Source organism: Serinus canaria, chromosome 2 (genome assembly GCF_022539315.1).
Source record: "Serinus canaria isolate serCan28SL12 chromosome 2, serCan2020, whole genome shotgun sequence".
NCBI lineage: Eukaryota > Metazoa > Chordata > Aves > Passeriformes > Fringillidae > Serinus > Serinus canaria.
In genome coordinates this window covers 55,862,553-55,878,402 of record NC_066315.1, presented here as the reverse complement: position 1 = coordinate 55,878,402, position 15,850 = coordinate 55,862,553, and the positions used below count along the sequence as shown (strand labels likewise).

Sequence of the window (15,850 nt, the reverse complement as noted above, 5' to 3'; positions counted from 1 at the left end):
TTTTCTTCGTTTTCAGATGTCATATTTTATTTTGTTATGCACATCTATGATGGCATTAATGCAGACACGTTTTTCTTGCAGAAGACAAGTCTGCCCTTAAACCTTTCACTATACACTGGAAAGGACTTTTTACCTGCACTTCACACAAGGTTTAAATGGAAATGAAATAAATGGTCATAAAATGTTAATCAGATACACACAAATCAAATCTAGGCAACCCAGCAGTAGGAAAAGTTGTCCAGCATTTTAATGCTTCTATCTCCAAATGCTGTAGCCAAGTGTCCAGTGAGCTTCCAGCACTAGATGGCCCCCTCACAGAAGGATTTGGGACTAGCAAAACCATCCTCTAGACTGTAAAAGCAATTCCAAGAATCTCACTCCATCCAGAGGCACTGTTTACACCTTTCCTTTCTGGAAATGAGCAGGCTTCAATTTCTAGAGCCTTATATCTATATGATATATAAAAATAATCTGATACACAGCTGGCAACCAAAACTGAAACATACATCCAGGAAAAAAAAAAGGCAAATACAGAGTTTTTTTTCATTTGCTGCTTTACAGTACTATTTTTGTGAACTTAGTCTTTAAAATGTGTGAAAACAAGCATGGCATGAGGGGCACTCAAACTGGGCTATGCCCTTAAACATCTCCATAGGAATAAAAAAAGCCCTTAAATGAAAAAGACACTAACCTCTATATCCGTTTGGAAGTTAAAGAGGTCTATTCTTTGCCAATTGCTTCCGTCCAGAGCTAAAACATTCCATGCCTACAGAAAACAAATACAGTTTATTCATTACTGCCAGCTCCCTTCATTTTCCTCTCAGAAATGCAATTACAAACTTGACAATTTCAGGCAGCATGAAAAAAAAAAAAAGAAATTGTAGATATTAGTACTCATACATAGCTAAAAACATAGAATTTGCAGAAATTAATCTCAAATGTCCTAAACGGATTACACTTCAAAGGTTAACTTGTGGCTACAAAACATATGAAAAAGCAAAATATTAAATGTAAAGCACATACACAGAAAGATTTAATCCTCCATTCTTAAAAAGCTTTTGTAAAGTTTTCTAGTTACTTTTGCTACATCTAACTGGAAAAAAAGTAGCTGCAGATGAGATTCCTCTCAATAAAACCACAGTTCCTCAACCTCACTAGTTACTATTCTGAGAAAACAGAAACCTTTCAGAAAACTGCTGACTTTCCACTATTAGGACCAGGCCTTTCCTTTCCATCTGCTAAGTTACATGTACATCTTTGAGAGCTTGTCCTTCACTGTCAAAGCAATAGCTGTTCAAAGAAAAGCAAAATTAAGAAGCCAGAGAAACACAGATATATGCAGAAAAAGAGAGAAAAAAGAATACCACATCCAACTGACAAGTTTTCAGAGAAATATACAATTTATTCAACCACTTTGGTTTTCTTATGCAGTTTTGTAGGTTTTAGATGAAACCTGATGTTACCTGACTCACAAGACTTACTGAATTTGCAGGGTAAGGTGATATGGGTAAAGAATGAAATCATTACACAATTATACATTAAAACAACCAACCAATTAAATCCCAAACCAAACCCAACTGTAAGAGAAGGAAGAAAAATATGAAATGAAATTCATTTATGTTGTATAATAATACAGTTCATTGTGTGCAGCTGATGTAGAAATGGAGTATTATTCATTTTATTTCAAGAAGAAAAAATGAAGACAAGCTAAACATAAAAACTTAGCATGTCTTCACAAATATCTTGTGTGTACCTTTTTCCTCCACTAGCAGTCCATCTACTTAACATCAATCTACTTTTGTACTTGGCAAGAAAATGATGGATCTACTTCTTAGACACATGGTGCACATTAACCAAACTACATGGAATTTTAAGCAGCAATTACACCTGAAAAATAGTATTATACAGCCACATGCTTTATAAAAAGCAAATGCCATAATGCCAAACTGTGCTTAATCCCTTCTCCAGATACAGAGCAAACAAGACTGGATATCTTTTCCACAGCCTTTAGACAGAACTCCTGTACACAGCAACTAAGCCCACATCTACATACAAAATTGGGACCCCTGCTCATTTGCTTAAATAAACTAAGAGACTGAGAAAACTTTTTTTTTTTTAACAGGAAGCAGATTGCAATGAATCCCATTATTTGGATGTAATTAAGAGAACAGCATAGGGAACAATAAAAAACCCCAGGAGAAATACATACCTTAGAAACTTGTGCACAGCGACACAAAGTAACTATGTCCAAGAAAGAAAATATTCTAGAAAGAAAGGAAAACAAGTATAATTAAAACGTTTAATTATAAATTCCAACTACTGCATGTATTCACGTTTCTGTAGTTCTACAGAAAGACACCAGTTACAAAAAAAACAGGTTAAATGCTGTATGAGTGTTTTACCAAATTTTTTTTGGTTATTGAGACTTACAGGATAATATCATAGCTATCATCTAAAGACAGTCAACACCAACATATGAGAACCCAGCAGGTGCTGCTTCTGAAAATCTATTTTCTGTTCCCTATTCCTACTATAACAGATCATTTTTTCTTCTTAATTCAGAGAAACTAGCTTATATTCCTTTAATTGTGCTACAATTAAAGAAATAACGTACACAAATACTGATGAAGATTTCAGAGGTTGGTGAAGAGTAAGAAATAGATAACACATAGATAAATCCAAGTTCAAGAATCTAAGTAATTAATACAAGGGACAATGATCCAAATTTTTGAAAGTGTTTCACAGTGACTAACAAGTCTAACATAGTATCTTTTTAAAAAATTTACTCTACAAGAAACAACTACAGCTGAAAATTCAGATTTACTATTCTGATCATGGAACCAGTTTTCCGAGGTTGTCAGCTCTTAATAGTTTACAGAAAGAAATTTTTCACTGTCAAAATGAATTTTGCTAAATACCATGTCCAAACACCAACTAAATTAGTTCAGAGTATGTTCTCAGTGAAAAAGAAATCATTAGCTTAAGCATAAAATATAGATCCTATTAAAAATAATTTTCTATTACATAGAATGAAAGCTATGAAATATATGAAAGATGATCCTGTAATTCACTGATAAACTGCTATCTGATTGCCAAGGAACTTTTTCAGTCATCAAAATCATGAACAGTAATAAGAACAATTTCATATTATAGTTAGATAATAACACCGAGAAGCAAACAACCAGTAAGAGATGTTGAATTTAATCACATAACATTCTGGTTACTGTTTTTCAAATGAAAACCTGAAGCTAGAGCTCAAAATGGATGCCTACATCTTAAGCACTGTTTTAGCTGTGGTAAGAGCAAAAAATGTAATGAAAGTACTTCTTAAACAGAACAAACTTCTGGACCTTTATTACGATAACTTAAGATAGTAGTCTTCCAATATTTCATTTGACACCTAGAAACTTTTTTCCTTCTCTTTTTTACCATAGAGTAATATACTTTCTCAAAAAAACTAAAAGCCAAGCAAACAGAAGGAAAGATGTTTTCAGAAGCTATGAAACAGTTTATAAAATCCTGTCAATGACATTTATTTTGATAGCATGTATTTTGACATTTGAACATCCTTTCTGAGGCCTGTCCACTTCAGGAAACTTAGCGGCATTGAATGCACTAATGTGCTCAGAAAATTGCTGGACTGTTCAGATAAACACTGAAAAGTGTTCTCTCTCTTTTAAGAGCAGCATAAATACCAGCAACTCACCAGAAACCCTCTTCTGACATCACCTTTCTCCCCACCATGAGGGAAATGTCAGCAGATGAGGTTGTGGAGATTACAACAAGAGAGAGCTGCAAAAGCTTCCCAGCTTGCAGAAGCTTCCTTATAGAACCACTGTGAGAGTGGAACCTGAGGGTTATCTCAGATTTACAGAAGCACAAAAGACAGATTTCCATGTTATTTGCACAATGAAAGAACTTGTGACACAATACTCTTGCCTAAATAAGAATGTGACATGCTTTAGAAGTGAGGTATCCAGTTCTACCGAAATAAGAAACAACAGAGGAAACTGTAAGATCTTGAGGAAAGGGTATTTTATACACCTCCACCCCTCTTGAGTTGTCTGACAGTCTATCTTCATGTTTCATTGTTTATTGCTGTTAAGAGTTTAACGCTGATGCAGGATTTCTGCTAAAAAAAAAAGTTAAACTAAAACCAAATGGAGAACAGATGTATTTATTTTTGCTTCATTCTGTATGAAGTGACTTTTCAAGAAGTTAAAAACTGAAAGTGGCTATTCTATATTAAGAGAAGAAATATTTTAGCAAGTGTAAACATTTGTGATGCTTTTAGGGGTTTTTTTTGTTACAGAGAAGAACCTTTCCTGGAAGGCAGCCCAAGCTGTTCACATGAAAACAGTTAACAACATTAAGATGCATTACCAGCAATCAAAAGCACAATTAATTATTATCCTTCACTTACACAGTACAATAGGCAAGAGATGCCAGTAAGTACCTTTATAATTCCAAAGAGGCATCTTGCATATGTGCTTGAAAACACTTTTTTCCATGCTTTTCGATTTATTTACCCTCTATAATACAGTCTTTCATGTGTACCACTAACAAACACTGTCTTGTCTCCTTGCAGTCCCACAGAATTACTAGCAAATCCTTACCAGTCAGGAAAACTAGACAAGAAGGCACAAGACTCTGAGGTTTAAAGTCATTTCAAGTCTTTAAAAGACTTCAGAGTCTTTAAAGACTTTAAATGCAACCAACAAAATGAGATGGGAACAGACAGTGACATTGTCTGGCATTTGGGTGAAGGACCATCAGCAGGCACTTGCAATTTTAAAAAGTGGAAAAAACTACCAAGCAGGGCAGCTGCTGGTTGTATAGCATTTCTGTCCTCTATGACCACAACTACATGGGTGGAAGCAGCCAGCAGCAGGATTCATTTCCACTTCAGTCTTTGGCATGTATTAACACAAGGAAATGGAAATTAAGTTAATACATTCACAGTAACGTTTAAGATCATCTGTTCTGAGTTCTAGTGTCCCAGGCTATTCCATTCTCCACAGTAAGGCTGTATGGAGCTCAAGAAGGAAAATACACTTACCAACACTTGGTAGTCCTTCAAGCCTTTTCATCCCTAGGCACACACCACTCTGGACACATGCCTCATGAGTTTGGCCTTGGAGACCTTTCAATGTTAACAGTCCCTACAGCACACGTCAGTTTCATGCCAAAGGCACAAAGAGTTGTACAAGCTCAGAGTTCCTCAACTCCCTCATGGCAAACTAGCATTTGGCTAAAGCCTGACTTAGAGAAAAGGATCTATTCTTTATTTGAAAGCCTTCAAGACATGGAAAATCATCACCTTCTCTGGTAGTTTGTTCCACTGGTTAATCACTCTGTCAAAATGTTTCCCTTATTTCCAAGGTGAATGTCTGACTTTCAGCTCTATGCTGTTTTCTACTTTTCTTCACCAAATTAAAGAGGGCTTTAGCAGTTCATACTTTATCCTCACCAAGTTAAAAAGCCACTTATCATGTCATCTTTAATTCCTATTTTAACAGTTGTTTTACTTCAGTTCTTTAAATCTCTTTTTCTCTGCCCATTACTTTTCCAGTATGTTTCTTCAAATGTAGACATCAGAAGCATATGGAGCATTAAAAAATTAATTAGTATCAGCAAGGCTGTACACAGACATGAAGTATGATTTCATCACCACCATTTTGAAAGCCATTTCAGGCCATCGTAACAGCCTTTTTGACACAGCATCAGATTCTTACAGAATCTCACCCATTTCTTGCCTGCTTAAAAGTGCTGCAGCTGGGATTCATATTCTTCTACTCTGGAATTTGCTTGATACCCAAGACTCACCAAAATCCAGCATAAGAGGGCCACAGACCTTCTAGGTTGTCTTTTTGAGATACTTTCACTGCAATTTATATGGTTCTGCTGACAGGAAGTGGTTATCTAGTCTCCAGCATCTTCCCATGTATTTCCACATGTGCTTTTTTATTCTCTTGTGCTATAAATAGATTGCCCAATGTCTTTCCAAACACAGAGACAGCTGACTCCTAACATTGTTTCCTTCCCTAAGGGGCAACAGAAAGAAACAAGCTATTTCTCAAAACCCCAACACTGAACAGTGTACCTCCTACAGAGGGAGAAATCAATTTGTGCAAGAGTCAAACTGCTTCTCTGTTGCTTTTGTAAGGCCCTTCCAGATTTGATCACATGAAGAATAAGCTTTTGAAGTAATACCCCAGCAAGTACTCATTGTAGGTATTTTGATACAATGCCATAAGGCTTGATAAAAAATGGATCATGAGATGCATGCAGTGAGCACCACACACAGACACTTTACTTCCTAGAAATTCTGGCCTTACCCCCAGAATTTGGTATGACACCTGGTAATTTCTAAAAAGCTTCACTAAAACCCTAAGATTGGGTTTGTTTACAACTGACTTATGAATGGAATTCCACACCAGAACTTTTGGTTTTCATGCTGTTTAAATTTATAGTGGCTTTGCACACAAGGATGATAACAAACTTTATCTAAATGAAAACCAAAGTAACCAGGATGAGAAATGTCTCAGTGAAGACACCACATCAACTAGATAACTTGCTTAGAAGATCTTTTCAACTATGCCACACTGTCCAGTTGTTACAAAACATGCACACAACAAATCTGTTATGTCTTTCCTACTTTAGACTATGGATTTCTTAGTGACTTGTAGAATTCCTTGCATAGCAAATCTGTTCGCATTAAAGTCCTTCACATGCAATACGGAAGAGTAAAGTCTACATGCATGGAAAAATAGGAGACAAAGTACAGCTTTCACAGCTTTGATTTTCTTTTTTTAGTAGTTTTTTCTCAGCATTTTCTCCATGCACGCCCAAGTGTCCTGGTTTGAGAGGAAGTGAGTTTTTGGGATGCTGTGGTCAATCCAATAGGTGCTCAGATTTGAATATTGGCACCTGGTGTGGCCACTGAGGACATGGATATGCCTCTGAGAACACACGGGCGTTAAAAGCTGAGAACTCTCAGGGGGAAGCTCCCTTGTGTTCCATCCCTGAAAGAGATCAGACCTCCCCTGCCCGGGTGGAGGAACCTGAGAGACATTGGGCAGCCCCGGAGAGAGAGAGAGAGAGAGAGAGCTTGTGCCACCTTGAAAAGGGGGGTAGTGAGAAGGTGCCCGGCAGGGCAGCTGTGGGAGTTCTGACAGGCAGAGCCTGAGATTTTAACCCATTTCTTGGATGATGGAAACCTTACAAATGCTGATCCTCCTGGAGCTGAATGAGGAGAGAGACAGAGATGGAATAGCAGGAAATGGGCAAGTGTGATGCAAGTTTTTGCAAGTGAAAGATGTCTGAGAGAAGTTGAGAAGAATCCTAGGTGGGAGGAGGTGATGGAGTGGCCTTTGGCTGGACTTTTCTTGTATAGCCATGGACAGAACCATTTTTCCTGTGACACAGAGACTGCATTTAGGGGGAGGCAATGGCTGGAGCCAAGAAAGTGAGGTGACGTGATGTGAAAGAGTGCATGAACAGAGACGACGGGTGAGGAGGGTGATGGTGCCCTCGATCTTCAGTGGAGAAGATCTCTGTTCTTGAGACCCCTCAGCACCAGGGGGTGAAATCTGGGGGGGACAGGTGTCCCAAAAGTGAGACATTGTGCTCTTTTTGGAGCACAGCACCCTTAAAAGGAAACTGGGCAAAGCACCCTTAAAAGGAAAACCCTAGAAGCAGCTCTGGTCCATGCACAGTGGTGAGAGCACTGGACATAGAAGGAAGATGTCACGATGGCAAATGTTCTCTGGGCGCTGCCACGTGTGACATGGAAACACAAGAGGTCTCAACTGTGCTTCCTGGGGAAGCCCATGGTGCAAGAGGGACTCCTCTCTTCTTGATGAACTGAGAATTGATTATCTGAAGGGTGGTGCTGGACTGAGAGTTAGTGATCTGAGGGGTGGTAATTAAATTGAAAAGACAAGGTTTTGTCTTACTGTGATGTGTTGGAAATCTGGTGGGGGGAGGAGGAGGAATGTTTGGAAGGTTTTCATTCTGATTTCTGTGTGTTTCTTTTTACATATAGTTGTAGGTAATAAAGTTTTTTTCCCTTTTATTCTAAGCTGGAGCCTGCTTTGCTCTATTTCTGATGACATCTCACAGCAGACACCAGGGAGAATGTATTTTCATGGGGGCACCGACATTGTGCCAGGCTCAAACCATGACACCAAGCAACAGTGGAAATGGGCATCAGACACTCTTAGTTCACTATTTGTAAACACTAATTGTGTCTGAACACACACAGTGGCGAAGTCTGATAACCACCACAGAAACTGTCTTGTATTTCTCCTAAAATGTCATACTTAGTGTATAGAAACCATATGTACAATTCTTTATACATGGGAGATTTCTCGTCACCATCTGTCCTCCATTTTACTAAACACCCTACTGAGGTATGAGGCATCTCATGGTTAAGTGTAGTCCAGCACTGTGTACAAACACTAGAACAAAAATATGCAGGCTAGAAAACATATAGGTAAGAGAAATAACTCTTAGCCATAATTCAGAAAAGCAGAATCTTTAATGAATATTAAATAAATAAGCTTATATCTATATGATTAAATTAGCAATGTTAATGCTGGTGTACTTCTGAACTTCACCAACTTTGCAGCTAAATCCCGTAGTACCTTATTAAAAAAAACCCACAATATAACACTTGTCCTGGAAAGATAAACTGTGAGGCATATTTAAATCTTAAGGAATTTACTATTTTCTATTAAAAAAACAAGTATCTTATCTGTCAGCACTGTTTCAATAGCAAAAGGCTGAGGAACACCAACAAAGCACACATCCATTGACTCATCTAATGCAGGTCAATATTAAAACAAACCCATTTTCACTGCAGATGAGCTATTTTGTAAAGTAAAGCACTTAAACTAGGAACTCTGTTACATGCTCCAAAACTTTCCAGTAATTTAACTCTGCCGTTTCCACTTGTAAACAACTCAGATTTTTCTCAGGTGATCTCCATAGAAAGTTTTTCAGTAACAAATGCAAAACCCACTTCTTTACAAGCCAAACCTCCTTTTCTTTCACCAAAGTACTTATTACTACAGAACATTGACATAAGTATTGGCAATTGCAAAATACTAGGCTAACTACAGGATGTCTGACATCTATTTTCCATTGCAACAGAAATGAGCTTTGCTGGATTCATTTTAGAAAGGACAGCATCTAACCTTTTATGGTCTACATGTTACTTGCAATACAAGTGGATCCTATTATTCATTCTTTGAAAATAAGTTTTATTTATATGTAAAGTACGGCTATGTATAACAACACAACAGCAACCTTTTCAGATACTCTCAGTATCTGAAACAAAATGCCCAATGATAAATTCAAAAAGGGCAAGTTCTGTTTAATTTTCCAGCCTCAGCTAGTCTATAATTTTTAATATAGATTTTATTTTTATGAAGTGATTTTATGAAGTACAAATTTGGCAACTATAACACATCTTACTAAATAAAAGCAGTCAGCCTAATGATTAGTTCACAGTGGTTTAAATTGCAGTCCTAATACAACCCACTGGGCATCCCAACTATCTTACAGTCTCTTTTTTCTCATGAGTGAAGGGATTATAATCTGGGCACCAAACAGCCAAAAATCCACCCTATCTACCCTGCACATTAGTGCCTAGCTAGGGAAGTGGATAAATAACATGACACACTGGTGACATGCAGCTCAAGGACACTCCATAAACCACAGATATAATGCGCTTTGGTTAGTTGCTGGAGTAGGATTCAGGAGACCTGATCCAACCTGTAGCTCAGCTACTGGCCTGGAGGATGACCTTTAACAAAAGACTTATCTTCCTAATGTCTGTGTTTGCATCATGAAAACACAGATAATAATGTTCACCTCTTCCATAAATACTTCATGAATTACAGACCAAAAAGTCTGAGTATTTTTATGTATGGTTTTCTATTTAAACTGTCTAGCATCAATATTTAAGAATATTTTTTTTTGTTTTTAGAAAGTAAGAGTATCTTTTGACTGCCTTTTTGTTCTTTGATGGCACTTTTCACATGGAAATGAGGAAGAACATTTCCCCCTCTGCCTCCATATAAAAAGCAGACTTGATTATATCACTAATACTTCTGAACAATTAGTTCTGATAATGAATGAATGAATGAAGGAAGAGACTGAGTTTAAATAAACTCCAGTTTCAAGGGAAATAAAGCCTTACATCGAATTAAGTCTTCACTAAATATGAGATTCCAAAGAGAGTCAGAATAGCAAATAAAAGAAAAACAAAATGAAACAAAATAAATGGTAAAGTACAATTCTAAAGGTAGTGTAAATCATTGTTATATTCCTTCCAACTGTTACTCTTCCTTCAAATACTTATTTACTTTTGTTTTTTTTGTTCCAGTGTGACTAATCCTTTATCACAAGCAAGTTCTTACTGAGAGATAATACTTCTGACTTGAACCATGTACAGCTAAAGCACTCCATTTATAAGGAAGCCCCAAGCAGAAATGTTAAAGAAAATACTTGCTTTTCAAAATTCACAAATTTTACTTAGCACCTTGACACAATAAAACTCCACTTCCATTTCCATACCTCCTCTTCCTCATTAACACAGTATACAGGAGCACTAGTGTGCAATTTTCTGCATCTGTTCTTCGAGCCTCTCACTCACATTTTTAAAGGATTCCATCTGAAATATCGCTGCCCAAAACATTCCATTTTGAGCTTACACTGGCACTTGTTTGTGAACAAAACCAAATCACTTAAAAATACTAAATAGAGGATGGCAGCTACCTACTCCAATTTCAAACTGAATTGTTCATATAATCATTTGCAAATGTTTAGCATCTCATACAAAGAAGGAAGAAAATGCATACAAAGTGCCGACTGGTGAAGCAAAGAACTGAAAAATATAAACTTGCATCTGGAACTGATCTTGGTAAGAATTTCATAAGCAGAAAAACAATGCATGTAGCAGTGTAAGAAAAAGGTCAACATGAGACCTTCTCCACATTCTGAAGGGGGTATACTGACCACCAAGCATTGATTCAACCTTCAGTTTCTTCAGGCAGAGCCCAAGTTCTGTCCTGAACATGAGATAAGTCACTGGGAAGTTTTAAAACACTATCCCTCTCCAGAATAAAAGGAAACTTTTCTTTAAAAAGCTGATTAATAAGAAAATTGCAACTTACTGCATTGTCTGTGTGTATTTGAAGTTAGATACACTACCTTGAAGTCTGAAGGCACAGAGAAACTAAATGACCATACATTGTAACATTACATAAATCATGTTATAACAAAAATAGCATTGATAAGGTGATATTATTTTTTTAATTACTGCCAAAGCACATAAGGATTCTGAAAGAACCCTGCATATATTCTATAGTCCTAAAATAATTATAATTCTGTTGTTTTTCTAGCTAAAGGTCAAAATATTTAACTAATTTCCAAAGGTTTTATCTTATCCATGACCTGTGCCTGATCATTCAGATCACTTACTCAGTTTAATTTCTGATCACTTTTTCAGAGGTAAGGACCACTGGAAATGGTGATATATGACTCCACAGGAGTCATAGGACTTGCTGTCATCTGTTGCATTGTTTCTGCTTCCTTCTTGTCAGTGTTAGTCTCCACATTTCTAGTTAGCAAATTCTTAAAGGATACTCACACCCTATTGAATAGTGTGAATTAGAGCCGCTCTGCACTAATTCTTTGGACAGATGTACTTCAGGCATGTTAAATTAAAAGACTTAATGAAAATTACTTGTTATGAGGCAATATTAGAATTTGCTTTACAAAAACCATAGACTTGTGAAAATATACAGAAAAGAAGTCTTACTTTCATAAGAAATATAATCACTTCAGTTTATAATTGTGAATAGTTTACATACTTGTATCAATTTGGTTCTTTCTAATTCTAAACAGTTTAACTGTAATTGTTTGGCAGACTACTATAGAGGACTTTGAAGACTTGCAAAACACTCTAAAATCAAAATAAAAGACTGCATGTGCATTATAAAACTGGAATGTTTCCCTGAGACTGTCAAACACTAAACAGCAGTCTCAGCTACTCAGGGTGAAATATTTCCCTATTTAATTATACAGATCCTTGTAGTGGGGAAAATGAATCATGTCTGAGATGACAGATTGTTTTTTCCTTTCCCCTTCAAAACACATATATTGTTTTTCTGCTTACAAAATTCTTACCAACCAAGAACTGGTCCAGACAAAAGTTTTATATTTTTCAGTTCTTTGACTCACTAGTCAGTACTCTGTATGCTAAGATACAGCAGCCAAACTTTACAGCAATTGTGGGCCATCCAAGGACTTAGCTAAGAAATACCCATGGCATTATGACAATTTCTTTTTGTATCCTTTGCTGTATTTCTTTTCTATTTCCCCCCCAGTTCAGCACACAGATGGTAATGCATCACTTCAAATACATCAATTACTATGTTTCACTTCACCAGTTTTAAGCTTACTTTTTCTCTACAACAATGAACACATTAAAGGCTCAGCAAAAAGCAGCACGCAGTAATAAAAACAAAGAATGGAAACATGAAAACTTTATTAGCATGAGAAACTTTATCAAAACTTCATTACATGAAAACTTCAACTCTCAAGCTGCATAATATTGCTTACAAAAAGAGCTGCTGCTGAAATGCCACTCCTGGGTTCCTCTCCTAATTTCAGTCCCAAATACTTATTCTCTTCTAAATCTGATTGACCACTCAAATTTTGAGACTGATAGCTAAGATCTACTCTTAAGTACATGCAGTCAGAAAGTATGGTTTACAACAGAATTCACAATAGTTTCTATATTTGTGGTACAATTTATGAAGTTGGTACTTTGTAGGCAGAAAGGAACTGAAAATGGTTTAAGCAGCTGAAAGCGACAAATATCTCTGTTCCTTAAGCTTACTACTTTTGTAAAAAAACTTACAGTTTTCACAGAGCATTAGCAGGTAAAATACAAATTAACAAATGTTACTCATCTTTCTACATGCCAAAAGAACTGGCTGTATCTCCCTTTTCAGAAGTGCTTTGTTACTTTTTATCAAGTAAAAAAAAAATCAGGACATTCTAACATTAATTACATAGACTTCATTTTTTTAGTTTCAACTTATTTTCAAATGCACATTGTAACTGTAATAATCCATTGTTTTAGAGTTTTTCCCCAGCAATTAAAATTTGTATTAGCCTGACTTGATTTCTCATTCTTCTGATGACAGATAAGTGTTTATGAATTTCAGACACCAATTCAATTCTACAATGAATGTCCTGTATATTCAATTGATGCGTTCTCATAAACACATAGGCTTACAAAAAAAAAAAAGAAAAAAGCTACAATCATCCAAAAACTGTTTAAATTGCACAATTTATAATACCACCACACAATTCTTAAACATCATACAAATGAGCGTTTATTCAACCTTTTACTCCTTGCAATATGTAATAGTAGAAGGGAACAAGCATTCCTTGCCAACTGGCAAACTAATAGCACTTCAACAGCTCACAGGGGTGATAATTTTTCCTTTAGCCTGAATACTACAAAAATTTTTTTAGAAGCAGACTATTTCTTTCACAGGTAAAAAATATACTCCAATACTACAAATAAAAATGAATTTCCATAAACCAGAAAAAGTTACAAATTAAATACCTCCCTTTCTCCACTCCAGCTATCCCACCAACCTCAAAGTATAACTTGCCCCTCCAAACAAGGGTCTTCTTCAAAAGCACCACTGTCCATATTAATCAGATATCTTCTTCCTCCTCTGCCCAGTTATCTGAGTCTGCTTGAGAAAGAACAAATAATCTCCTATTTCTTATCCTTTCAAAAGAATTTTGTGCCTGAGTAGTTCGGGATCTCAACCATTTACTTAGAAGCATAGTAGATACTCCACAGAAAATGTGCAACAGACATGACACTGGCTTGAAAGCCTTCCAATATAATTCTGATTGTTACATTAGTAATAGCAATAATTGCAATCATAATATTAAAAGCGATGATAAACTGCAGTAAAAGACCAATGGATAACTTTGTTCAACTTTAGAGTATGCAAGTATAGCAACACTATTCTATGAATAAATTTCAAAGTGGTTTTATTTTGTAAGTCTACCATCAGGAAAAAAGTTTTTCAATTTTAGAGGAAAAAATTGGACTGACTGCTTGTTATAGCCAGATTACATAAATTTAAATACTCATGCAAATGAGAACAAGACCAATTCTGGAAACAGAAGAAATGGTGTTTACATTTAATTTCCAGGTATTTGTAACAAGACATTAATCACATTTTTTCTACAAGTCCAGTAGGGTTTTTTTAAAAGTGGGCTGTAATGCTAACAGTTTTCATACATATCTGATACAAGCAAAAAGCAAACTAAGTACATTTGATGACACTTTCAGTGGTATTTACTGTTCAATTCCAGCTCTCTGAGCAAAATGTTTCCACTGCAACTGGTTTACTCTCCTTTTAATTAAAAGGCAGACTGCATAGCTAATAAAGGAAAAATAATTAGAATATTAATTACACCCAGTGCAGCAATATTTAAGCTCTCCTGTCATTGTCTTGCCATAGGGCAAGACAATTTTAAAACATGTTGCAGCATGAACAGATACTGTTTCAGGAGTCAAAAGGCATTCAGGCTTATGCTTAGAACAGCCTTTAGGTGCTGCTCATAAAATAAATTCCCCACTGATAAAGCTTTAGACAGGCAGGTCTGTGCCCTGAAACTTCCTTAGATATCTACATCCTGCAGGGATGAGAACCCAGATGCATATCCCTCTCTCTGACATGTTCTGCCATTTGCTTTGTGAGTTTGTCCCTGTACCAGTACAATTTCAAAAGGAGATTTACAGAGCACCTCTCTCACACTTCTTCCATTCCATTTCAAAACCCTGGTGATCAGACAGTCTTGTGGGTATAATGAAATATGCACTTTATTTCTCTCTGGCAGAGCAGACCCATGGGATCATCACGTTCTTTATGGACAAAGCTGAGAGTCTCAGTTCAGTTTCTCAGATCATCAACTCTTCTAGCTACATCTGCAACACTACTTTAGTAAATCACCATGCAATTGCAAAAAGGACATTTGTGCACAAAAAATAGATGGTTGGCTGAATCAGTTCCGCGTACGCTTGGCCTGGGATATTTTATGTTCTTGTTCCAGCCCCACTAAGCCTTTCAACAGTGCAAAAGGCTTCTTTAGACACTGCTGTAACAGTGTAGTGGCAGGGATTAGCTGCGCCACTTCCTCAAATCCAAGATAAGCCTCAAGTTGCTTTGTACTAAGCTATCTTGAATATAAGAACAAACAGCTAAGTCAGTGGTAGAGTCTAATTACTTGGACTTATTTGTTTGGATTTTATTCCTCCTGAATTCTTTAAAATCAGAGAATCACAGAATGGGTCAGGTTAAAAGGAAACACAGAGGGTCATGCAGTCCAACCTCCCTGTTCAAGCAGGATCATCCTGGAGCACACGGTAAAGGATTGCATCCAGATGGTTCCTGAATATCCCCATTGAGGGAGACTCAACCATCCCTGTGGGCAATCTGTTCCAGTGCATGGCCACCCACACAGTAAAGAAGTTCTTCCTCACATTCAAGTGAAACTTCCTGTGTCCCAGGTTATGCCCATGGCTTCTTGTTCTATTGCTAGGCACCACTGAGAAGCACCTGGCTCCATCCTCTTGGCATCCTCCTTTCAGGTACAGACAAACATTGATGAGGGCTCCTCTCAGTCATCTCTTCTTGATGCTGAACAGGGCCAGCTCCCTCAGCCTCTCTGTTAGGAAAGATGCTCCAAAAGACATCCTTACTATCTCAGTGCATGATACTTTGCACTACTTAAACCATAT

General features: G+C 36.8%; 1 protein-coding gene across 1 annotated transcript in view; it reads right to left on the bottom strand.

The window, feature by feature from the left end:
* Positions 1 to 15,850, bottom strand: part of FBXL2 (F-box and leucine rich repeat protein 2) — a 52,509-nt gene that overhangs the window by 21,339 nt on the left and 15,320 nt on the right. Inside the window, exons 3-4 of the mRNA XM_030235815.2 lie at positions 2,210 to 2,264; positions 692 to 766 (exon numbers count right to left, since the gene is read on the bottom strand). Coding sequence (XP_030091675.1) covers positions 692 to 766; positions 2,210 to 2,264 — 130 coding nt within the window. The remainder of the gene's footprint in view (positions 1 to 691; positions 767 to 2,209; positions 2,265 to 15,850) is intronic.